Source organism: Cyanistes caeruleus, chromosome 1, assembly GCF_971803275.1.
Source record: "Cyanistes caeruleus chromosome 1, bCyaCae1.hap1.1, whole genome shotgun sequence".
NCBI lineage: Eukaryota > Metazoa > Chordata > Aves > Passeriformes > Paridae > Cyanistes > Cyanistes caeruleus.
Window position 1 is genome coordinate 89,079,812 of NC_141701.1, and position 25,218 is coordinate 89,105,029.

A 25,218-nucleotide genomic window follows, 5' to 3' on the forward strand; every position below is an offset into this window, starting at 1 on the left:
AAACAAAACATCTTTGCTTTTTTTCCCTACTGGTCACTTTGCATTATCTTCTGCTAGACAAGCTTTAGACATTGCCTGGATTTCCTCCGCATGTCAGATGCACACAATACATTACCTTTTCCTCCCACCACAGTATGGAATCCAGCTGGTGTTTCTGAAAGGGGACAGTCCTTGTGCCAGCCCAAGGGGCCATAGACTTGATGGGTACTGGGAAGTCTGAGATTCCTCCACTTGCCTCCTTGTGAAGTTGGCTGTGAGAATTTTGTCCCTTTATACGTTGTCGTAAGTCTGTTCTTTACCTAGAAGTGCACATAAACCTCTGTTCCTGAGTTACTCATGCAGGAAAAACTGCACGGGGTTACATGGTGCTGCTTCCCAAAATGTGTGTCTGAACCTTTCCACAGCCATCAGCCCTTCAGTCATGTCGGATTCCTCCTTTGCTTTTAATATTGGCAGTCAGACAAGTAGGGGTTTTGCTAACAGCATGATGGAGTTGTTAAAGCCTAAAAAAATGAATTTACATCCATTTATTATTTAGCTTCCTCTGTCCTACCAGTGATGCTAATAGAGGCAGTGGCTGTAACTGTGTCTGTGTTAGGATAGAAATAAAAAAAACCCTAGCTGATAGATTTTCATACATTTGAGGTAGAAGGTGTGAAACTTGGATATCCACTAAAAAAAAAGGCTTTTGTATATCAACACTAAAATTCAGTCTATTTGTGGTTTTTGTTGTAGAAGGAATTGGACTGTCTACATATACAAGTGCTTCCTACAAAATTATTCTGCTGAATAATGCTCCAGTTCATTTCCTATTCCCTACCCCCTGAAACTCTGCATGCATATCTGCTTAAAATCAGTAACAAGTGTAGCTAGTAATGAAATAATTCAAATTTAGTTTATTTTGTTTCTTGATGCACAAATAGGAAGTCATTTAAGTGTGACTGATTTTATTCATCCACAGTAGTTGCTCATCTGAAATGCTATTGAAATTCAATAATTGGAGCTCTGAAATACAGTATTTGACAGATGGAGTGGGTGGTTGTGCCATTTCCATGATAAATCTACTAACAAATATAACCATGAGGAAGTTTTGTTCATTCCTTGACTATGGGAACATATAGATGGAAAAAGTGACTAACATGACATATGTGTCTTGATTCTTCATTTTCCTTCTATAATGATTTGAATTCTTAAACTAATGCAAGAGAGAGGCTTCTTTTACTTGTCTGAAAAGGAGTTGCTAAAATATTCTTTCAGTAGCCTTCCTTTTCTTACATTTCCTTTGAAGCTTTTCCTACAGTGAATTACTTTTGTAATGTCTTAGAGCATCAGTTAGAAAGCATTTCTCATTTTAGATGAAAACAAGGTAGATCTTCTCTAAGATACATTTACTCTTAACTGAGAGTATTGGAGGCTGGAGAGATGGACAGTCCTGGTGCCCCAGGGCTTACTGTTGAAACTTAGAGATGGTAAAATGGTATAAATAAAAATTATACTGCATTATCCAGTTTGAATGTTTTTTTTTATTCTCTTTTAACAGAACTCACTGATGCTGGTACTAGAGGAACCCAAGATACAATTAAGGGTGTGAAAAGAAAAAAGATTGTGTCTGAAAACCATCTTAAAAAAATACCAAAATCGCCTTTGAGAAGCCCTGCTGAAGCCAAGGTTAAGCAAAATGTAGACCCTTCACCGCTTAAAGCTCTTCCGGATGCCTCTGAACATGCCACAGTACAGGATCACCTGCCTGTGCAAAATGGAAATCAATGTACCAAACAAAATGGGGGAGCACTTAGCAGTGAGATAAGTGTTGAAACAACCAAATCTGAGACATCAATGCAGACAAAGCTTTCACTGACTCATCAGTCCTTAGATTTGTGTAGACAGGCAGCGGGGGATACTCATGCAAACCAACTGAACTCAGCAGAGAGGAAGCCTCCCTCAAACTCCTCATCAAGTAATACAAAGACTGACAGTAATGAATGTATTAATTTTGTTGATTGCGGCACGTCGTCCCCATGCGCGCGTACTGCATTCGATGTCTTACTAAAAGCTATGGAGCCCGAACTGAACACCTTAGCACAAGAGTGCCCCCCTTATGGGATGCAAATAGAGAAACTGAGACCAAATAAAACTGTAAGCACCTCTTCTAGCCTCACGTCCAATACAATAAGTGTCCAAAATCAGTCTGCTTTGTCACAGCAAGAGTTTGCGGCTGGACCTCACTATTACCCGTGTACGTTGAACAATGTGCATGTAGCAACAACAGCCAAGACTGGACAAGCACAAGGCCAATCAGTTTCTCATTCACAAGACCTTATTACTAAAACCAGTCAGCAAAATCATCAGGTTGTTATGTGTCCAAGTTTAACTAGGTCGCTGGTGCAACAGCAGAGTCAAGAAAACCCCAAGCTCCAGCAGATCTACAGCATAGCAGTAACTTCGTCTGTCGTCACCTCATCTTCCACTGTAACTCAGGTTTTCTCTCAAAACCCATTAGTAGCTAGTTCATCTTCACCATTGTCAATTAACACATCAAGTTCAACACACTTGTCTATAGGTCCTGTGTATAATTCAGCCCAGATAGCATCAGTTGTAAACCATGGTGTAGAACAAATATGTAACCTCTTGAAAGACCAGAAGCCTAAAAAGCTAGGGAAGTACGTCTGTGAGTATTGCAATCGGGCCTGTGCCAAGCCCAGTGTTCTCCAAAAGCACATCCGATCCCATACTGGAGAACGACCATATCCTTGTGTGACGTGTGGGTTTTCATTTAAAACCAAAAGCAATCTCTACAAGCACAAAAAATCTCATGCACACGCTATCAAACTTGGACTTGTCCTACAACCAGATTCAGGTGGCCTCTTCTTATCTCATGACTCAGACAAAGCACTTAGCATTCATTCAGATGTGGAAGAAAGTGGTGAAAGTGAAGATGAAGGCACTGCAGATGAAAGACAAGATGATCAAGAACTGGAACCTACACAATTAGTGAAGGTCATTTCGAGTGCAGAAACACTGCAGAAAGGAAGCCCTATTCCATTAAGCAACCCAGACTGTATACCAGGTGACTCTTCATTACATGATGCAGAACCTCAAGTAAGGGCAGCTTTACCAAAAGTAGTAGTTCATCCTGTAAATGTTTCTCCATTGAGGGCTGATAGCCCAAAAGTGACAGAGCCCGCACCTGAGCTTGCTGCAGCACAGAGAAAAGGAGATTCTAAAGTCACAACTCTTCAGTCAAATTTAACACATACAGCCTCATTCAAGGAGAATGACATAAAGCAGCATCAGAAAGTAGAAGCAGGCCTGTTAGAGGAACAACCAGTATCTACAGGAGGACCAACACATGCTCAACTCCAGAGACAACAGGCAACTGATGGTTCTCAAGATCAGCAAGGAAAATGCCTTTTGAGTCCCAGAAGTTTAGGCAGTACTGATTCCGGTTATTTCTCTCGTTCTGAAAGTGCCGATCAAACAATGAGCCCTCCAGCTCCCTTTGTAAGGGGGTTGTTGACCTCTGAGAAAGATACAAATAAAAATCTGCCTTGTGTGCCACGAGCTAGTGGCATGGTAGCATCAGTGGTACAAACTGTTTGTGTTGAAAAAAATATGGTTCTCTCTGGCCAAATGCGACCTCCCTTGGCAACAAAAACTCTTGAGGAGCGTATCTCAAAGTTAATTTCTGATAATGAAGCTGTTGTGGATGACAAACAGTTAGATAGTGTGAAACCAAGAAGAACATCTCTTTCAAGAAGAGGAAGCATAGATTCACCAAAATCCTACATATTTAAGGATTCTTTCCAGTTTGATTTAAAGCCCATGGGAAGAAGAACTAGCTCAAGCTCTGATATACCAAAGTCCCCTTTCACACCCACTGAGAAATCCAAGCAAGTTTTTCTTCTTTCTGTACCATCCCTGGACTGTTTACCTATAACACGAAGTAATTCCATGCCTACCACCAGTTACTCAGCAGTTCCTCCTAATGTCATACCTCCCTCTCATCCCCTTCGAGGAAGCCAGTCATTTGATGATAAAATTGGTTCTTTATACGATGACGTTTTTGTGTCAGGACCTGCTACTCCACTGAACCAAGGCGGACATCCTCGGACCCTGGTTAGACAGGCAGCAATAGAAGATTCTTCTGCTGGTGAAAGCCAAGGTCTTGGACCAGTGCGGTCTGTAGAAGAAAGTTATCTGGGGTATAATATATCAAATGAATCCTTACTGCAAAGGAGCAAATCTCTGGCACAGGGATCAAATTTAGAAAAAACAAAGAAGTCCCCTCAGGTGCGAGGAACAATGTTTGAATGTGAAACCTGCAGGAACAGATATAGAAAACTGGAAAATTTTGAAAACCACAAGAAATTTTATTGTTCAGAGTTGCATGGACCTAAAACTAAAGCAGCAGTCCGAGAGCCTGAGCACAAAACTGCTCCAAACAGTACACAGCCTCAAATTCTACACTACAGAGTCACAACTTCAACTGGTGTCTGGGAGCAGACACCCCAGATAAGGAAAAGAAGGAAAATGAAAAGTGTTGGTGATGATGATGACCCACAGCAAAATGATACAAGCATACCATCAAAGAACACGGAAGGCCAAAGCAAGCCAGCAAATTCTTCCAGTATGTCAAAACACAGTGCCACAACCGTGGTAGGATCACAACAACCAAGCAAACTTCTGCTTCAGAATTCCCAAATTCAGCTTGTGGCTCGTGGCACAGATCAGACTACTGAGCCAAAGATGGCTCCACTCATTGAAAAGCAGACAAGTTCAGCTGTGCAAGAAAAGGTGGAGTTGAAAAGACAAGGGACTGGCATTTCAGTAATACAGCACACGAATTCACTGAGCAGAAATAGCTCATTTGAGAAATCAGAGTCCTTTGAAAGAGTATCGCCAGTTTCTTCTCAAGAGCCCAACAAGGCCGCAAAGCACCGCTCTTTGAATACAGTTGTAATCCAAGAAGACAGACGCTCTCATCTGAGCACTCCCCAGCGTCACCAACCCTTGTTGTCAGAACCACCTCGAGGGGAAGTTCAGGGAAGCCAGCTAGTTTCTAATGAGAGAAGTGCACCACTTCAGCCATCAAGACTCGTTCGCCAGCATAACATCCAGGTTCCTGAAATACTGGTCACAGAAGAACCAGACAGAGAGCAAGAACACCAATGCAGCGACCCAGAAAAGACAGAAAGGTTTAACTGGCCACAGCGCAGTGAAACCCTGTCAAAATTGCCAACAGAAAAGCTTCCACCGAAGAAGAAGAGAATTCGGTTGGCTGAAATGGAACATTCATCTGCTGAATCGAGCGTTGACTCCACACTTTCCAGAAGCCTAAGTCGGGAGAGTAGCTTGTCTCATGCTTCCAGTTTCTCAACTTCACTTGATAAAGATGAAACTTTAAAGGCTGAGAACCCTTCCAAAGCAGAGCCTGTTAGTAAGTCGTCAGAATTCCTCATGATTCCTGCTGGCTCACACGCACTGGCAGTGCCCGGACCTCATTACCGGGAAATGAGACGTGCTGCCTCAGAGCAAATCAGCTGCACACAGCCCTCAATGGAGGTTGTGGACTACAGGAGTAAGTCTTTCGACTGTGGAAGCATGTCTCCATCAAAAGCTATCCCACTCATAGAGGTAGCCACTCCAAAAGTGTCATCTGCAAATGGAGCTGCTGGACACGTGCCTCTGCTAGAAAGGAGGAGGGGGCCATTTGTAAGACAAATATCTTTAAATATTGCTCCAGAAAATCAACAGCCTCAAGTGAAATCGACTTCTTCATTGCAGGCAGCTCATGCCGCAGATGGGCCCACAGTGCCACAGCAAAGGTTGCAGACCTCTGGCAAATCCTCGGTGGAGTTTCCTTCAAGTACTCAGCATTCACAGACTAACTCCAGGCCTCATTCAGCGATTCAGAATTGTAATCCTGTTAGCCTGTCATCGGCTCAGCAGCCTCTAGATCACATGTTGAATAATCAAGGCCAGTTATCCTTGACTCATCAGCCTTCCCAGCCATCTACTAAAACATCAGCCCAAGGGGAGCAAGCAAGCACAAACTCGCTTTCTTGTCATTCTGATGAAAAAAAGGACTGTTTTGCTCCAAAGTATCAACTTCAAGTTAAAACCTTACATATAGGTCAGCCATATTCTTCTAAATTGCTCAAAAATACTTTATCAACTCAGACTGGTTCGAGTCAAGTTGGGGTGGACCAGAATGCATCCTCCTTTGAAGTGCAGACAAAACTCTCTGACATGTCTAATCCATACTCTGTGCCTCCTCTAAAGCAAATTGTTCCCAATAACTGCAGCAGTCAGATACATCAGATTCCTCCTTTTGTGGTTCCTGTCCGTATTCAGAGCAGTGTGCCATCCTATGGCTTTGCAACTGTTACACCCCTGCCTCACATTTTAGTGACCCAGGATCAGGGAAATCAGTCCATCTGCAAAACGAATGCTGTGACAGTGCCAATGCTTGAAGGCAAAACTCAGCTGCCAAAATCTCACAAAGATCATCAGAGGACTTTGCCAAATTCATTTGAATTTGAGAATTCACCACCGGAAAGTGGAACCAGAAATTCACCTTTATCAAGCTCTTTGAATATCAATCAGAAAGAGCCAGTTAGCGGGCTCTTCCCTCAACCAGAAGTTACAGCTTCAAGTAAACGAATGCTTTCCCCAGCAAATAGTTTAGATATTGCCATGGAAAAACAGCAAAAACGTGTTAAGGATGAGAGTGGAGCTGCTTGTATGACAGATGCTAGACCATTGCATTCACTGAACGTTAGATCTAATGAGCCTACTACTAAGCAAAAGAAACCAGTTTTGGTAAGACAGGTTTGCACCACAGAGCCTCTTGAAAATCACCTCTTGGATCCTGATGTTGTTACACAGCATGAAAAAAGCAGCAAGGCCAGTACTTCAGACCTGCCTGACCATCAATCATCTGACACTGGGGTTTCAGAAACCCCAAAGAAGTCACCAGAATCCGAAGACCTTAAGTCTTTTACATCACCGGTGTTTGTAGTTAGGAAACCTTCTGAATTGTCTCCAGTGAATAGCCAGAGTTCTCTTCTCAAGGCTGTAAGTAGCAGCCAAGAAAGAAGGTCTCCACCAAGTAACAGTAATGAGAGCACCCATGTCAGCAGCCTGGGCCAAGCAAAGCCTGTAGCAACACTGGCTGTGATGAATGCAGGAGAAATGCAGAGGCTGTCGTTTCCAAGCCTCAAGACCACAACAAATTTTACCTGGTGTTACCTCATGAAGAGAAGACCATTGCATCTGCTGCAAAATGATCAAAAAATCTCTGCCTATTCTACATGGACCATTAGCCCCAATAACCCAAATCCGCTTGGTCTGTCGACAAAGGTAGCTCTCTCCCTCCTCAATTCCAAACAAAAAGTTGAAAAACCACTGTACACTCTAGCAAGAACTACGCACCCCAGATCTGATGTATTGGTCTATTCAAGCAAATGGAAGAGCAGCTTGACCAAGGTACTTAAGCTATGTTTGATATGTACTGATCACTTACAGAGGATTTGCTTTGGAAATCATGCTTCTTCATATCTTAGGGAATGTAATATGCCTGACACATACCATATATGTGCTTATTTATTCTGGCTGGATCAAACTGCTAAAAAGATCTAAAGTAATTCAGTTAAGAAACCTCTTCATAAGGATTTGTAATTTTTTATGGAAATTAGTTCCTGGGTTTAAATCTGTGTATTCAGTGTTTATTGTGGCAGGAATTTGGCTATTTTTTTGTCTTGCAAAGGGTAGAACAAAATAAGTCTGATACAAGTATTATTTTAAATAACATTCCTAACTTAAATTAATTCAAGATTATAATTGCATATTTTGCATTAAATGTCAGCTGAAGAAATAACAATAAGGGAATTTTCTACTTCAAAAGAGTGCTCAGCTTGAACAGGTGTCCATAGATACACCATGAAAACAGTTGTCACCATCACTGATCATCTACTTCTGAGAGGAACAGTATACCATTTCCCTTTCTCTCACCTAGGTTAATCAGTGGTGTGAAATAATGACAAAAATAGCAAGGTTGGAGCAAAGTTGCCACTGCCATAAAACCACTGACAGCTTCTTGGATTGATATGGCTCCAAAGTTAACATTAAATCTTGTGCCGAGGAATGTAATCCAGGCAAAGGTTGTGACCCACATAAAAACCTGCATCATTCCAGAGTCCAAAGTGGCAGAGTAAAATAGTCTCTTGTTATTTCCTTAGCTGTTTTGGGGCTGCACAGATGTGATCAAGATTTTACTTGCTGGACAGTTTTGTTATGGACAGGACCAAAGCTGTTTGGTTTAGACTGGATTTGGTGTTCTCTAGTGATTGAACCACCGCTGTGCATGGGTGAAGGTGGCTCTTAGACCTGCACTATGGCAGCAGGTGTCTCTGTGTCTGTGTAATGGACCCAGCAGAGGATTTTATTGTCCCATCTACTGAAGTTATAAAGCTCTCTGAAGTGTGCAGCATGGTTTCATGCTTTTCCTTGCTCTGCACTGCATATACTGTGTCTTTGGTGCCAAACACATTGGGGCTGGCAAAAACGGGGCATCAGTGAAGCCATAGACCTTGCTTTCTCCATGATCCTTCAGGGCATGGAAGTGGTTCAGCAAGGAGGTGAAAGTGACTGTAACTTGTCCTACAGCTATTAGCAAAATGCCTCAGACATTGGGACTCAAGGGTCCACAGGCCAGTAGTCACTCTAGAGGAGGCATTCCACAGCCTTGGGAAAAGACTGTGGGTGTTGTGTGGGTGTTGAGGGACAGAAACTGCTGCTGTCAGAAGTCACCCTGGAATGTTTGTGTGTCTGCTAAATGTTTTGCTAAGATACAGCACTGCCGGTGGGGAGAAAAGCAATAGGAAGAGAAACTGTGTGATAGGAACAAATAGTTTCAGAATTACAGGGCAAGTTGTGAGGATATGCTGAAACCTTTAAGGCCAAAAGGGCAATGAAGTTAAACCTGGTCCTCCTGAAATCAGTGGGACATTTGCTAACTGTATATTGGAATTCAAAACCTCATCCATAATGTTTCCTGCAGAAAATGCATACAGGCTGCTGATTTTGTTTTAGTACTGTAGTTGAATTGTACTGTTGTAGTATGCTGCCTTGATTTAAACTCTTAGTACCTTTTTTTTCTTTCAGTCTGCTTCCTCATATATTTCGTGAGATGTTGCACTTAAATAGTGCTAAATTAAAAAAAAAAGGAAACAAATGTTTAACTTTTTTCATTGTATGTAGCTGAGCGACTCTTCCTAGAGCAAGTCTCACATCCTTGTGTCATTGAGTCATGTTTGTTGTATTTTTGAAGAACAGTCTATCAGAAGAAATTCTGTGATAGAAAAGTAATTGTATGCCTCCTGAAAAACAGATTTTCTGTACAAACAACTTCTGTTTAGAATACAAATAATGGATAATAATATTTTGAAAAAATATTTTGACAGCACCGTTTTAAAACACTCCAGGAGTGAGTGCTTAAATGCTGTAATAGGCAGCTGTCAGGCACATTTACAGTGCTTCTGCCACAAAAGAAACACAGTTACTAATCTTTCTTCAGTCTTTCTTGATGACGTTTTGAATGAAGCACATGAGCATGATGGAAATGAAGAGTTTTTAAGCTCTGCTTGGGCTGATTTACAGGCTTTGCTCAGAGACATTCCTAAGGAAAAGAGTGCTGCTAATCGCACCAATTAAAGTTTAATTTGCACCTGAGATTGTATGAGCAAGGTGTACCATGTCAGAAGTTAAAAATTTCAAAGACCTGATAGGTTTTTCTGTGTAATGCTTCCAGAGTTTGCCTGCTTCCCCTTCTAATGATTCAGGCAGCAGGATTTCAGCTGTTTTCCAGAATGATGCTGCTGCTGCTGTTACAATATACCTCTGTGTTACCAGTCTCCAGTTAGACCTGGTAATGGAATAGCTGATGCCAATTTGGAAACTTCCTCACAGAAGCCATGTTTAAAAATAGTAAAAACTGAAATTCCTCAGTTCAGGCCCAGTAATTCCACTGAGTTTTTGGTTTGGGTTTTTTTTTTTTTTTTTTTTTTTTTTTTTTTGAGTCTGAAGATGGAAAACGTTGGAGTCATTAAAAAAAAAAAAGAAAAAAAAGAAAAACAAACACAAAACAAGAAAATGCAGCACGAACAAAGCCAACAAAGAAAATAGCAAATAATTGTAAAAAATAATGTGGTTGATTTTCTGCTTAGAACCTTGGCAGGGTCCTGAGTCCCTTGGGGAACCATGGTTTGGATGCAGGTGTTGGGGGTAGAGTTTGCACAATTGGTTTATGTGTTTTAACCCTGATCTGACAGAGAGCTTTTAAGTGCTACCACAATCCAATTTACGAATAATAATAAAAATGCAGTACTGTTATGTCTCACCTCCTCTCTCACAGCCGTAGCCCTTTCCAGACCCATTTGGCGTATTCTGCTCATGGGGCTATAACTGCTGATCTTCTCACTGAGATAAAGCAGCTTGCTGAACTGTTCTGGGTTTTCCCCCAGAACTAAACCATGTTTACAGACACCTCGTGCTGCTGCATAACCGCTACTAATCACTGTCACAAAAAAAGGCAGTTCTTTCAACAATAGGTACCATGGGAAAGGAAGATACACGTGAACAAAATGCAAACAAAAAGGAACCCTGGGACTTTGTTTGCTCTTCACAATTCACTGCTCAGAGGCAATAGGTGAAGTTGCCACGTTCCAGTGACTCAGAAAACAAACCACAAAATGTTATTGTGAAAGAAGCTCCTGGAATGAGTGCAGCATGTTAAAATGTAACAGGAGGTTTCACCTGCATGGAAAAGCATTTTATCTCTCTCATCTTCTTATTTTATTGTCCCATTTATTACTACTTTTCACCAGTTTTCCTCACTTGAATTCAATGGTGTTACATCAGGAGTTCTTTCTCAAGCCTCCATGCTGATCTTGGCTCTTCTCACTAAAGTGAATCAGTAGTGTGTGCAATATTCCAGGATGATGATTTTTGAGCAAGGATAGGCTGAAAAATGGAAAGTTTCTCCTAACTGTGGAAAGCTTTCCTTTCTTGTATGATATGCCTCAACAGTCCAGCTTACCACTGGAAAGTAGTTAAATGCAGAAGATTTTATGTGTAAACTAGTAAAAGTTTAAAGATATTAAAAAAATTTTCCCCATGTGGCTGTGTGCCAGTGGGAAAAATGTTTAATGAATATTCTAATCTGAAATTTATAACTTTGATGATTCAAGCTGTAGCATGTTTTTTTTTTTTTCCAAAGGATGTTGTAAAGTACCAGAAGTATCTGTTGAACTGTGGTTTCTGGGCAGCCCTGAGAGCAATTTTTTTTTTTAGTTTTATACCAGTAATTGAGGACAGTGGAGTAAATTGGAACAAAATGAGTAGAGTAGAAATGAATCATAGTCCTTGTCTCTATGGGAGTAGGGAGACAAGCTTCTCTGTTGGAAACAGAAGGCAGAAGTAATCATAGAGAGGAGCTTTTTACAGCACTGCTGTTTTTCTGCCCTTTCCACCAGTTCATGTGGGGCTTGGGGGGATTTCAGGTGAGCTGCATTAAAGGATTTCCACACAAGAAACCTGTGCTCCTTGGAGACTGGTTGCTTTATAAATGTACAGACGGCAAAGTCATTCTCATCATCAATTTGAAATTTTTCAGAAAAAGCTAAACAGACTGTTTTTTACATTGTCACTGAGCATTTCTGTAGATTTCTGGGACAGAAACTAGGTGTTTCTGTTACTCTGTTATCAGCATTTTGCATGTTCATGACACTGAAACAATTTCCTAAAGCAGCAAATAACCACTAAACTAAAGTACAGCAGGGGAGGTAAATAATTTTAACACGTAAGTTGAGCTGTCTTATATCTGTATACAGACACGTGTTTAAAAGAAAAGAATGGGTAGTGGGAGCATCAGAGGTATTTGGTTTCATGGTAGTTTCTGCATTCTGAGTGCTTTTGTGAATATACAACTTATTGTAACAGTTTCATCATAGCTTGGATGACAACGTGGGTCTAGGATTTCTGTAATCTTTCTTTTTCCTTTGTCTTTTCACTACTTAAAATTAAATCTGGAAAAAAATAATTGGTTTATAGTATTGAAAGATCAGGCACTTAAAGATTGCATTATTTCAGCTGCTGGCAATATTTATGTGGTTGGTTTATTGTGTGTATTCTGTATTTTCCACGACTCTCTTCCTCTTAAGCTACAAATGTCACCTTGTTACTCTTTGTTTGCAGTGAAAACAAAAGCAGTTCATGTGCCAGGTAGTGCATAGGAACTGCAGAACGGCTGAGCTGCGATTATTGGAGCAGGCTTCACTTCTTGTATTTCTCATCCAGAGCATCATCTCCTTTCACCTTGTATGAGTGCTGTTAAAACATGCAGGGTGAAATTTCTTTCTTCCTACACGCAGGCAGAGTTGTCATGTGTGCTTTGGTAGAAGTGCTCAGACGTTTGAAAATGCAGCCTGAATCAATCCCCAGAGGGCTGTATGAGGGTGTACGGATTGGGGTAGTGCTTGTGCTTGTGCATGTGCTTGTGCTTGTGCAGCTTCCTGGGGCCTTCAATTGAATAGGAAGATGCTTTTCCTCTGATCTGTGTTAATTCCTTATCATGTGGGAATTAGAAGTGAAGGCAGTGTCTTTGGCAGAATGAAGGACAATGGGCAAGGACCAGGTGCCAGAATGATGTCATCCTTCAATGTATGTAGCACCCAGCATAACTGATCAGTCATTTTAAGCCAGCCGGTGAAGTCATTCCTCTTGCCAAGAATCCACAAGCTTACAGCGTTAAATTTAATAATGAGTGAAAAACATAAGGCCAGACTTTTTTTTTCTCTCATCATTTTATTCACTTATCAATATGAGCAAATGAGGTAAATGTGCCAGCTATGTGGGTAGAATAGTTTATAAATATAGCAGTAATAATTGCTGGCTAATTGGATCATTCCTTCATTGTTGCCCATTTTATAAATATTCTAGAGTTGGAAGGAGTAGATTTTAATTGGCAAATGTTAGGGGAACTCATTCTCCTCAAAACAAACAAAAAGAAGTTCCTTGACTAATAATCAGGGAAAATGAAGAAATAAAATCTTGTTCTGCTAGACAACTGTATGCTTTTTCTTATAATTTGGTCTGGCAGTAGGAATTTAAGTGTGGAGTCTTGCTTTCGAAGGGTTCTGGAACCCCTGTTAATAACCTTGCCAAATCAGGAATAGTCAGTGTCCAGAGCAAAAGAGCTGTAGTTCTTGAAAAATATTAGCACTGAGAAATGTTACCTGTTAATAACCTCCCTAGGTTAACACCCCTTCTTGCCACCCTTCTTCTCTCTGCTGCGCCGTGGTAGGCAGCTCCTGCTGGCCATGAGGCATTGCTGTGTCCTGGGCCAGCAGACAGGTCGGTCCAGTTGCTGCTGCTCAGGAATCACTTCAGTTTGATTGTACACATCTTTCTCTGAAGGCTATTTGTGAGCTAAAAAGTGTTACCTTCATCTTCCCAGAATAAGGAAAAGGAATGTCCTAATTCAGTCTCAAAGCATTCCTGGTTTCCTACAGGGCCATAATCTCTGTGTAGATTTAGCAGTCCACAAACAGGCAATGTGTAGTAAAGAAAAAGTTTAGCAAAAGATATTTTTTGTTTCATGTATCTTAACAGTTTTAAAAAACAATTTTTAGAATTGTGCCTTTTATGATGTTTTTATTCACCATAATTTGAATGTTTGAATAGCAGATGAAAGACACTAATTTTAATGATAAGCATATCTCCTTTTCTTTCAGAGAGCATTAAATAGGAAAAAATTGACTCCAACTGAATTCAGCAATAAGGAAAACTCTGAATCAAGCACTGAGCATGATAAAGAAAACTCCTTTATCAAAACTGTACCAAGAAGAGTTAAAATATTTGATGGAGGGCAAGTATTGTACTTTGTATACTAGATATCATTGGGAAGATATTTTTTCCTAGATTCTAGACTTTGCAGAGATGTTGCTTCCTGATTGATTTATTTTAAACAACAGTTCCCATATTGTGGTTTATGGATGTTGGTTTATATTTCCAAGAAAAATGGAAAGTCATCAGTAGCATGGAGCCATGAGAGTTATGAGAAGGGGTAATAAATCAAAGAACAGTAGGCAGTGCGATTCATTCTTTTTCCCAGAGAATGAGAATTAATCAGCGCTAAAGGAAACTAGATACAGCCAGAGATGTAAATTCTGTTCCTATGTTTCTCTTACATGATAAATAATACCTGTTCTGCAGCAAAGTTGTTTGACTGTAGCTGGAGAGGAAATAGTCCAGGGGCTAAGCAGCAGCCTGTGGTGCCATCTCTGTCTGGCAGCTTGCTGTGGCATACACAGGCTGGTGAGCTCTGACTTGAAAAATGCCATGGAAATATTTACTGAGAGCCCTCCTCCCTGCACCATAATACTTTAAATCTGTTGCTTGATATGAATAACAGTTGCTGTAGCCACAGTGTTGCACTATGTACAACATAAAACAGATTTTTAAATAGAAAAGTGCCAGTGACACCTGTAAAATTTTGTTGCACAAATAGTGCATATTTGATTAGTCTTGATGGTCAGCTGTATGATGGTCAGGCTTTAGTTACATGTTCCCAGTTTGAATCTAGTCTAGACCAGCAGTTAAGTCATTACCAGCTGCCCAGGTAAAATATTGCTGTGCCTCTGCTCAGATCCAGACATTGCAAGGAGCAGGTCACCAAAGCTAAACGCAACATTTGGCATCCTTGAGTGGAAATACGAAGGGCGTAATTGAATCCGAATGACTTTTTCCATCTGGAGACAGTCCCCATAGGCTGAGTCCAGAGGACATTGATAGGGAATTTTAAAGACTTTCCCATCATTGTAACTAATGTTATTCCTCTGCTGCACAAGGCAGAGCCTCAAAGATGCTCTTTTAAAGCTCCCTCATGGTGCTCAAACCTGCTTCCAAGAGCTGACACCTTTAAAAGATATGTTCCTGTGTTGCTGAGAGGAAATTTGAAATCTTTAAATGCTTAGTCTCAACAGTGCCTTTATTAAAAAAGATTAGCTGCTATTCCTAAACAAGTCTGTGACTAGCTAGTGATAAATTCAGATATTAATTTAACAAATACATGCAGGAGTGAGCAGAAGAGAGTGTGATTAGTTTTCCCAGTTATTGATTTTCATCTAATGTGTTACTTTAAAAATTCTGGGAGATAAGGATTTCTAGCTGGACTCATTTTCCCACTACAGCTGATTTCCTTACTCTCATGGTACTGTTACTAGGTACAAGTCAAACGAAGACTATGTGTATGTGAGAGGGAGAGGGAGAGGGAAGTATATTTGTGAGGAATGTGGAATACGTTGCAAGAAGCCCAGCATGCTGAAGAAGCACATTCGCACACACACCGATGTCCGTCCTTACCACTGCAATTACTGCAACTTTTCCTTCAAAACTAAAGGTAAGGCTACTTTACTGGGTATGTTTTTGCCTCTTTTTCTTTCTACTTTAAAGTAGAATTATTTTCTTCTCACAGTTGGATGTTCATGAGCTAAAGAGGTTCCCTCTCTGCGGAGTTTTATTGTCTAATGCTTCAAATATTTGTAATTTCATGTTTCCTGCTTTTTCTTTGTCTTTTGTATATTTATTCACATCTTCATATGAATGAACTACTTGGCATGCCACAGTGGGTGAGAAATTGGAGTGGAAGAGGGAAATCATGGGAGTATGAGGAAAGTTACATGAAGAAAAGTGACATGGTTAGCTGCTCATCCTAGATAGAGATGGGACACAATTTTAAGTCCCTTACAGTGTCTTTTGGAGGTAGGAGATGGACGTATATTGTACCTGGCACTCAACCAATTGCTCTAGGAAAGAAATTGGCCTCTAATAAATTACTATATTGAAATTCTTTTTTTTTTTTACCCTTGGACGTAAAAAACAAATGTTCACTTTCCACTTGACCTTTTGAGACCCAGAGCTGGACATGTACTTTTTAAAGCCTGTTTTATACACTTTATACAATCTTTATACACTTACATGCATCCCAGTTTATACAGGCAGTATAAACTACAGTAGTAGATCCAGGACTCAAGTGAAACAGACAGGAGAAGTTCACAGCCAAAATAATTTCAGAAAAAAAAAATTTCTAAGCAGTAAAATTTTTCTTGGCTTTGAACATCATTTAGCAACAATCCTCCCCCCTGCAGCTGTAACCTCAGGAACATTTGTGTTTTTAGTGGGTTTGAGACTACTCAGCATTTGGGTGGAAAACTTCCAAGAAATAACCCAGTGCTGCACAAAGTGGGATGAATAGGCTTCAGATGTGTCAAAACTCATCACTGTGTCCTGACAGGCTGGGTCATCATACTGCCTTTACCATGAAATGCTGGAGTGCAAACCCAGTAAATTCTCATTATGGTTTTTGCAGAGGAGAGGTGCTGGCCAAGTTCAAGTAATTAAGTTCTGCCCGTGTTAAGTTCTCCCTGGTTTCAGTTGTAGCAGATCCTCTTCTGCATTTGCTGTGCCTGGCTCTTGCCATTACTGCTGGCAGGTCACACACAGTTGGGTGTTTGATGTTTGGTAAGCCACTCTTCATGACAGGACAGTGTAGCCAGCAGCTCTATAAAGTGTGCAAAAACTGGAAAATTTGCTATTTGTGAGTCAATATGTTTACAACAATTATTTCCACAATTAATTAGGAGTTACCACCTTCATTTCAAAATGGAAATAAAGTACTCCATATTAGAAGAGTCAACATTACACTTTAATTTTTCCTACTTAAATACCTCAAAGAAACATTTTTGTGAAGTTTAAGGTGGGCAGTTACATCTAGCAACAGGCATTTAATAAATACAATCATTTAGAGATCTGAGCCACTCTTAGCCATTTCTTGATATTTACCATATTTTCTTTTTAAAGAAGAAGGGGAGAGCAGCCTGTGAGGCCTCTCAGCTACACATTCACTTTTGAGATTCAGATCAAGTATGTTCATGCTCTGATTTTGAATAAAATTAACGTTTGCTTAAGTTGGCATTGAAAATGTTTACACTAAAAATAGAATTCATCAAATACTGAAAGCTGCAAGATGCGAACTTCAGTTTCACGTGATAGCTTCCTGTCAACATGACTTTGAAGACTGAATCACCCCTTTTTATACTTTGCCACAAACAAAGGAGGGATCTCTTACACCAGTACAAAAAACATCATAATTTAGAAATTCCATCCTCTCCTACTTTATGTCAATAAAAACTTCCTGAAATGTAGACAGCAAGCTGGTAGCATTCAGGATGGTGAATCTGCTGCAGCCCTTGACAGCTTGCATTGAGGAACAAGGTTCTAGCAAGTGTGAAATCAAATTATACGGTTGTTATAAATGTACCTGAAGAAGAGATGAACACAGTGAGCATATATTTGTAGACATTTGTGTACTCACAGAGCAGGTAATTTTCTTTTTTTTCTTAAGGAAATTTAACAAAGCATATGAAGTCAAAGGCACATAGCAAGAAGTGCATGGATTTGGGAGTCTCAGTAGGCTTAATAGATGACCAGGATGGAGAAGAAGAATTTGGTAAGAAATTAAAGTCCTTTTTCTTTACTGAATTATTGTGTCTATTTTGTCATCTCAGCTTCTTACTCTTTCTTTTCCAAAGCATTTTAATTCTTGTACAGGGAAAAGATACAGAGATAAAAATCTTAAAAGCTAGTCCAAGGGAGCCAGAAACACTGGAAAAACTTCCACCAAAAGAAATGACAAGCATATGCTAAGGATAAATTGCTGCTGAATTTTTCACAAAGTGTTATGCAGTTTAACTTTATCGCTTTCACAGATAAATATGACAAGATTGAAAATACCAGAAAAACAGCTGTTTGCCTAGAAAAAAATGCAGTCAAGTGTAGTGCTTCTTTGAAAATAGCTGTGCATGAAATGGTCCAAGTTTTGGGATGCATATTTCATAGAAATTAAATCACTAACGTGCCACACAAATCACAAATATGTTGCTGCGTGCTTTGCAAGGAGGTTAATCATCTTCCAGCATAGAATTCTGTCCTCCTTCACAAATAATTGGGATAAATCTGCAGATAGAGAACATACTGAAATTAAAAACATTATTCATCTTGACCTGTTCTACTTCTTCATTAGTGATGAGAGTGTTTTCAGAATGAATGTATTTGCTAAAAGCTGGAATTCTGCACTTCCCACATCCCAAGAAGGTTCTGCTGAAGAGGAGATGAGATCAAGGACAGTCAAAGAGAGCCAAACCAGGTTCATGAGTGACTTGCTTGGCATGGTAAGAAAGGTGTGCCTGCACCAGACCCAGTGAGGTGGAGAACAGGATTGTGCGTTAGGACTATCTGGGATCTCAGCGTGTCTCAGTGCAGTGATGGCATTTTTCCTGTCCTCACGTTCCTCTGTGGGGAGATGAGTCCTGTTGCCTTGCCTTGGCGTATTTTTCTCTCTCCAGTGGAATAGTTTATTAGATTGTGGATGAGACTTGGAGAAAATAAAGCAGTAGGGGTCTTTATTTAAACTAAGGGGAAAGAAAGATAAATGCACTTGCTCCCATATGACAACCACTGGCAGAATAAGCGAATCATCTTGAATCTAATTCTAAATAATGCTGGGAATATGACTCAGCTGCTGTGATTCAGTAGTGCACTAGGTAGAAAGAAACCTGCATTTTTCCCTTTTTTGGCCTTCTTCAATATCCTCCTTCTTCGTAAGCAAAAAATATGTCTCCCTCCACAATTTGAGATACCAGATAAATAACACAGAAGATAAGCAGCAAGGACAAATTACCATCTTTTTCTTACAGAGGAACAATTTTTATTAATATTTTCAGTCATCACATGACAGAAGAATTGTCACTTTTTAATGCAATGTTCTATATAGCATTTGACATTTTTGTTAGTTTCATAAACTACAGGTGAACTGATATTTCCATTTACTAGGGTCTGAAGACATTTTACTGACTGATAAATTGATATGCCCAATTGCATGCATTAGAAGTTGCATTTGCGGTTATAATGCAATGGGAAATATTTCAAATGTTATCTGAATTTTCAGTTACATGGGGTTGAAGGAAGTCAAACATTGGTTGAAAGAATGCTTTCCTTTGACTTCAAGACTATTCAATGAAGAAAGAAAGAGACTTTCACTTTTTATATATCATGTACAGGCATGTTTGACCATAGTACAAATATATTATATATTCACTGAAATATGTTTTTTGCTCAGCAGAGTAACTACTTAAGAAATTAAATACTTTATTTTGAAAAAAAAAAAAAGCACAGGCATTCTACAGGATTTGCTACATAATCCTTGAAATTCTTCATGGAATTTAATTTTATGGCTACAATGCCTATTTCTTTTTTCCCCAAAATAAAGGACATAGCACTTTTTTTCTTTAACTGGAACCTCAAACCAAAAAACAACTTGGTGATAAAACCCTGCCTTTTTCAAAGGATCTGGCTCAGGTACCCATAGCAAAATCAGCAGTGCAGAACAAGGTTTAGCACAAGAGACCTATCCAAGAATCAGGGTAATTAAACCCCTGATAAAGGTACATTTGTTGCAGCCAAACCAGTCTGGCCTTTCCAGTTGCTGCAGAGCTCAGGGAATTTACAGTTATCCACAGAAATTCAGCAAACAACCCTACACTTAAAAAATGTGATTTAATCCATCTGCTCACCTGGCCAGCCATGAAGCTTTTTCTCGTAATAATTCAGAATCTTTCTTGTCAGCCTATTTTTAAGGCAGAATCAGGAGGGGGAAAAAAAGTGTGATGTATTTGCATACGTATTTTTTTAAGTGTGTTGCCCTCTCTGAAATCCTGAACATGCTAATTTTAGGCAGCGTTTGAATCAGCTTCAAGCACCTCTTTGGCTGCCCTTTCCCCAGGGCAGAGCAGCAGAGCTCACACTGAGGCCAGCACCCCTGGTGCCAGGTCTGGGCTCCAGGGACAGCCCTGGCAGCCACACGTCACCCACAAAGGACAGTGTATGGGCCGTGGGAATTGAGCTGCATTTGTGGTGTTAACATCCTTGGCCCTTCCACCCCTCCTCCCTCTGGCATGCATTGCTGGCACAGCTGTGCCACATATCCTTCAGATGTTTTAAAAACCAGCATCTTCAAATGCTTAAATTCTTGGGGTTTGGTTGTTAAAAATGTTCTGTCTCTTAGAGAGTGGTCTGTCTACTCCCATCGCTTTCCTCAGCTGGAAGGCAACGTGAGAAGCAGTAGAGGAAGGTGCAGAAAATCTGATAAGAAATAATTATGACCTCAGAAAAAAAAACATCTTCCTGAAGACTCTGTGAAATTGGCCTGTTTCCTGACCTGTAGAATGTCTGTCTGTCTATCTGTCTGTCTCCACCTAATTCATTATCTGAACATTTGGAATACTGATTATTCTTATGGTAATAGAGATGTCTGCAGCTTTACTTAATGTACCTAAGCTGTATGTCTTCCACTAGAATTCTACTTTGAACTAGAGAATTTACCCAGAAATTTAAGAAAACCACCAATCTTTTATTTCTTAAGGAATTTGCTGGTTCCAGTCTTCTGTAGTTTTTTTTTTTTAAAGGCTGGGTAAACACAGTTGTTTGAATATACAATTTTTTAGATTCATATGAGAAGCCAGCTGTGACCAACAGCAGTACAGATCGAATGGATGCAAACTGAACCAGGAGTGCAAACTTGTGCACAACACTGAGCACAGGCAGACACACACACAGAGTCTGTTTTTTCAGTAATCTGAGAAGCTGAAATTTTGTTGTGCTATAGTGTCTCAGGAAAAAAGAAAGATGCTCTCTAGCTGTCTGAGACTGTATGTGATCAGAGCTTTTAACATAGCATTCTTTGTATTTGGACTTGTCATCATTTGGGTATTAGTAAATACTTTCTGGACTGGGTTTTTGTATTCAAAACTATTCCCTCATCCATTTATCTTTCATCTTCTGCTCTGTGGAATGTTCTTGTCACCAAAATACAGGGTTACAATGTGAGGAATGTTAATATCTGAATTAAATTGTCAGAGGAGGTGAACTGTTTAGTGTGACAGACTGCAACTGGGGATATCCTTTTTGGCCCTGCTTACACAACATTTTGCTATCCAGTCTTAAAATTTGTGATCAAATTAAAACAGTTAAAAACATTAAACTTGTAATAAGCTCATGTATAAATGGTATGGTATGTCTCAGTAAACTTGCACAAGAGAATTCCTTAATCATGAAATCAGTAGATGGGAAGAACATATAAGGGATTTTTTGTGCAGAAATTCTATCCCCAAATTTTCACTTTAACAGTAAAAAGACGTAATTGTAAGTTTCAGATACGTTTTTATAGATATCTATACACACACACATATTAAAAAAATACTTTTGTTTTCTGCAGTATTATTACCACAGTTCTAATCAGTTTTAATTAGCTATATGTTACTTACAGTAGATTTTAAATGAATTTCAATGGCTCTTCATTAGCTTAATCATGACTCAGTCTGTGTTTTCACTGAATCTGCATTTAAGAAGTGAAAATAAATAAAAATCCTTGAAATAATATCCTCCTTTTACAAAGAAAATGGAAGGCTGGTTTTGTGTTTTGTGTAGTTTACAATATTTTTTTTTGTTAATATCAGTGTCATCTTCAACTACATGTAATTAGGCACACTGAAGCCCTACACCCACAGCCTGACAGGAGACTACCTCGTGCTAGGTTTGAGTTACAATATATGAGTTACTTAAGAAGGTTTAGGTGTAAATAATCTCTTTAAGCCCAAGTTGCTCTTGCTTTTTTAATGAAAATTTCATCTTTTAATGAAGTTTCACTTCATTACTTTCTGTGGTCTTAGGAATGAAAGTCAAAAGCCCAACGATTTTCTTGTCATTTCTGAGGAGCCCTGGTGATCACCAGTCTGAATTTAACCCAGTAGATGTCACTGTGAGTCCTGTTAGAGGGTGATGAGCAGTGGACAATAGCTGAAGCAAGAATGAAATCAGATAATTGAAGCCTATGAACAGTCTTAGAGTGACAGGAGGGGGGAGCAGGGTTGGATATAGATGCTGGCATTGTTTAACCATATCTTGTTTAACCCTCTTTTAAATTGTGTGAATGGTTGTGGAATGATCTATTGCAAGTCTAATTCAACATGTGAAAGGCAAGTCTAAGTTGTAATTGTTTAGAGGAATGGAGTGCATTGATGACATACAGACCTCACTTTCGATTTATGATCATATAATGATATGCTGGAAAGTACTTATGCCTTTTTTGCCATAGTCTACATTTTTTCTTGAGTTTGATGTAGAATATGTAGAATATAGAATAAATTTTTATTTTTAAATGCTTTTATGTAAATGCCAATCCATAACTGAAGGTACTTCCAGAACTTGAGACAATAAACACTGCTGTGTATTACTCAGGTGCTGAAAGCCAATAAATGTAGTAAATTTAGATTTAGATGCTAGTAGATACTAGATATAGATACTTAGTAAACTGTGTTTAATCTGAATAAGTAGAGCTAATGGCAGTCACATGGTGATCTATGTAACTGCTCATTTCTTTAGGAATCTGTAAAACTGAGCAGACTTGTATTTTCAAACCATTCTTGTCTTCCTGCCACTGAAAGAATGAAAATGAACATTTTGCTCTTTATGTGACAATCTACTTAAATGTGATTAAGTTACAACTAAATGTGACTAAGTTATAAGCTTTTAAACTTCATCACTGGATTTGGTACAGAAATTGCTAAATCTGTAGCAGGTCCTCATTAAATCAGGTCATGTGGCAATGATACTGATATTAAAATTAAAAGCTGTAATTTGTGGTTCTGAAGAAGCTTTGTTTTAATACTTTGCAGTATGATGGTAATTAGATGGCTGTTGTTAAAACCATGTACAGTAAGGATTCCTATAGGAAAAACTTCTAATAAAATGAAAAGCTTCAAAGTACATAAGGAGACATATTTTTCAATTACCTAATTCATAGCATCCCAGCTGGAAGTAGCAGTATGTGTACTTACCAGCCCCAGGCACTTCACAAATGGACATATTAGGATGCTGATAATTCTAGCTAATGCTATTGTGCTAAAGAACTTAGAGTTTTTTCTTTCCTGCTCTGGGGTAAAATGTCACTATAACAGAGCCTTGTCCAACAAGCTCAACACCAACACCACAAACACAGTACAGAGCTGAGGACTGACAGCAAAATAAATGAAGCACTAAGGTATTTTTGCCTATGATATGTATACTCTTCAATACATAGGATAAAAAAATGCAGTTTTCTTAAAAATAATTGTAGCTGGCATGTGAACAAAATCCCAAATCAAAAGTTTTGTCCATGTTTCCATTAAGCCTTTATTTCCAGCTGTTCCTAATTTCTGCAGAGTTCAGGTCTGTAAAATTCACTTACTCCTGTGAAGTCCAGGAAGAAGAAAGAGTCTTTCTAAGGATTTAAAATAAAAGGTTGCAGCAGTTGACAGAGGATGAAAGGCATCACCTACTCTTCCAGAAAGACTCTTTGTAAAAAGTTGAGTCTGTCGTGAACAGTTTGTCTGTTAAAATGGTGAGAGTTGAGTTACAAATTGGAAAGAGAAGTAGGTTTCATAAGCCTTCACTTAATAGTGTGAAACTTTTTTCCTGTTTTCTTTTTTAAAAAAGAAGCTGTGAACTTTCATGCCAAGAGCCATTTCTCCATATGTCAGGAGCCTTTAAATTTATGATACATCCTTCATTCGAAAATACCATACACCATTTTACAACCTCATACAAAGTTAAACACAGAAGTAATTTTGTTCCCTCTGGAAACTGAATCAGTTCTAGTTATATGTATGTGTATATATATATAATAAGCTGCATAAGCATATGGTTATAATTGTGCATAGTTCACGATGGGAAGCAAAGAATTAATTTTTCCCCAATTAAAACTGCCAGAGAACTTTAGTAGGCAGTGTACAGTTACCAGAATGGATTGGGGCCAATACTACTTAGTTAAAAAGACACTGCTTGGAAGAGAATCTTCCACTACAAGGAGTGGTCACAGCCTCAGCCCGATGCCTCCTTCAGAGGAGACCCATAACCCTGCCTGGTTCTTCTACTGCTTCTACTGATTCCAGCATCAGGTCTTCTTGTAACTCCACAGCGGTGCTTGGTTGGATCACTGATTGGAAAAGCCTGGGCACCTCCTGTTTCAGCAAAGGTGCATGCAGGTATAAAAGCCAGAGCAAAGCATTCCTTTGTGCATTGCCAGAAAAAGCAAGTCAGGAATCTTATTTTTTCTCATCTGATGTTGCAAAGCTGTGTGGGAGTAAGGGAACCACATTCATTGCTGTCACCTCGCCTACACTGCAGGCTCTGGCTCCAGGTAACCACACTCAAATAGAAGCTGGCAAATGCACCAAGGGTGGAGGTAAACAGGGAAACAATAGAGGGAAATGATATCCCATAGAGTCCTGCATGTAAGGAATCTGTGTTCCACACACAGTTTCCCTTTCTCTTTCCATGGCTTCGTTGTAGAAAGCAGGGATATATGTAGAAAATTCCTATATAAGCAGTATTCGCTGGTAAATCCAGTAGCATTTTTAAATGTTGATTTGAAAAATAGTTTCTTCTAAATCATTGTTTGCATGTATGTTTTCCTTGCTTTACAAATGCGACAAGTCAGTCTAATCACTTCAGGTAGTTCCTCCTGCCAGTAGAAACAGTCATTCATGATTGACATCAGCTTTCACAGAAAATGTGATTCATGGGGAGAGAGGGAGAAAAAAAGACAAGAATCAGTAGAATTTCATAGAGAATAGCTATGTGACATTGGTAAAGAGACTGAATTTTAGAGGGAGTCCAGAGTGAATTCCAAGACTTTGCGATGCCCCCTGCATTATTTAAAGAGTTTGAGGAAACCTGTAGGTCACCCTTTAGATGTGACACATGGAAGTCTTCAACATCTGTTACAAAGGCGTTGAGGGAATCACAGAATATTCTGAAGTGACCCACAAGGATCATTAAAGTCCAGCTCTTAGCCCTGGCCTAGCACCATTCCCAAGAGCTGCACCAAGTGCCTGAGAGCACTGCCCAAATGCTTCTTGAACTCTTTCAGGTTTGGTGCTGTGACCACTTCCCTGGGGAGCCTGTTCCAGTGCTCTGGGGGAAGAACTGTTTTCTAATATCCAACCTAAACCTCCCCTGGCACAACTTCAGGTCGTTCCCTTGGGTCCTGTCCCTGTCACCACA

At 39.6% G+C, this 25,218-nt stretch overlaps 1 protein-coding gene across 14 annotated transcripts in view; it reads left to right on the top strand.

Annotated features, from left to right (window-relative positions):
- The window catches only part of HIVEP1 (HIVEP zinc finger 1), a 127,869-nt gene that overhangs the window by 87,134 nt on the left and 15,517 nt on the right, over positions 1–25,218 (top strand). For all 14 annotated transcript variants that reach the window (XR_015290453.1, XR_015290449.1, XR_002861296.2 and 11 more), the window contains 4 exons: positions 1,541–7,488; positions 13,794–13,927; positions 15,285–15,460; positions 17,465–17,569. Coding sequence is in view for 7 of the 14 variants with exons in the window: in XM_086902014.1 (XP_086758140.1) it covers positions 1,541–7,488; positions 13,794–13,927; positions 15,285–15,460; positions 17,465–17,569 (6,363 nt within the window). In the remaining 7 variants the exon portion in view is untranslated. The remainder of the gene's footprint in view (positions 1–1,540; positions 7,489–13,793; positions 13,928–15,284; positions 15,461–17,464; positions 17,570–25,218) is intronic.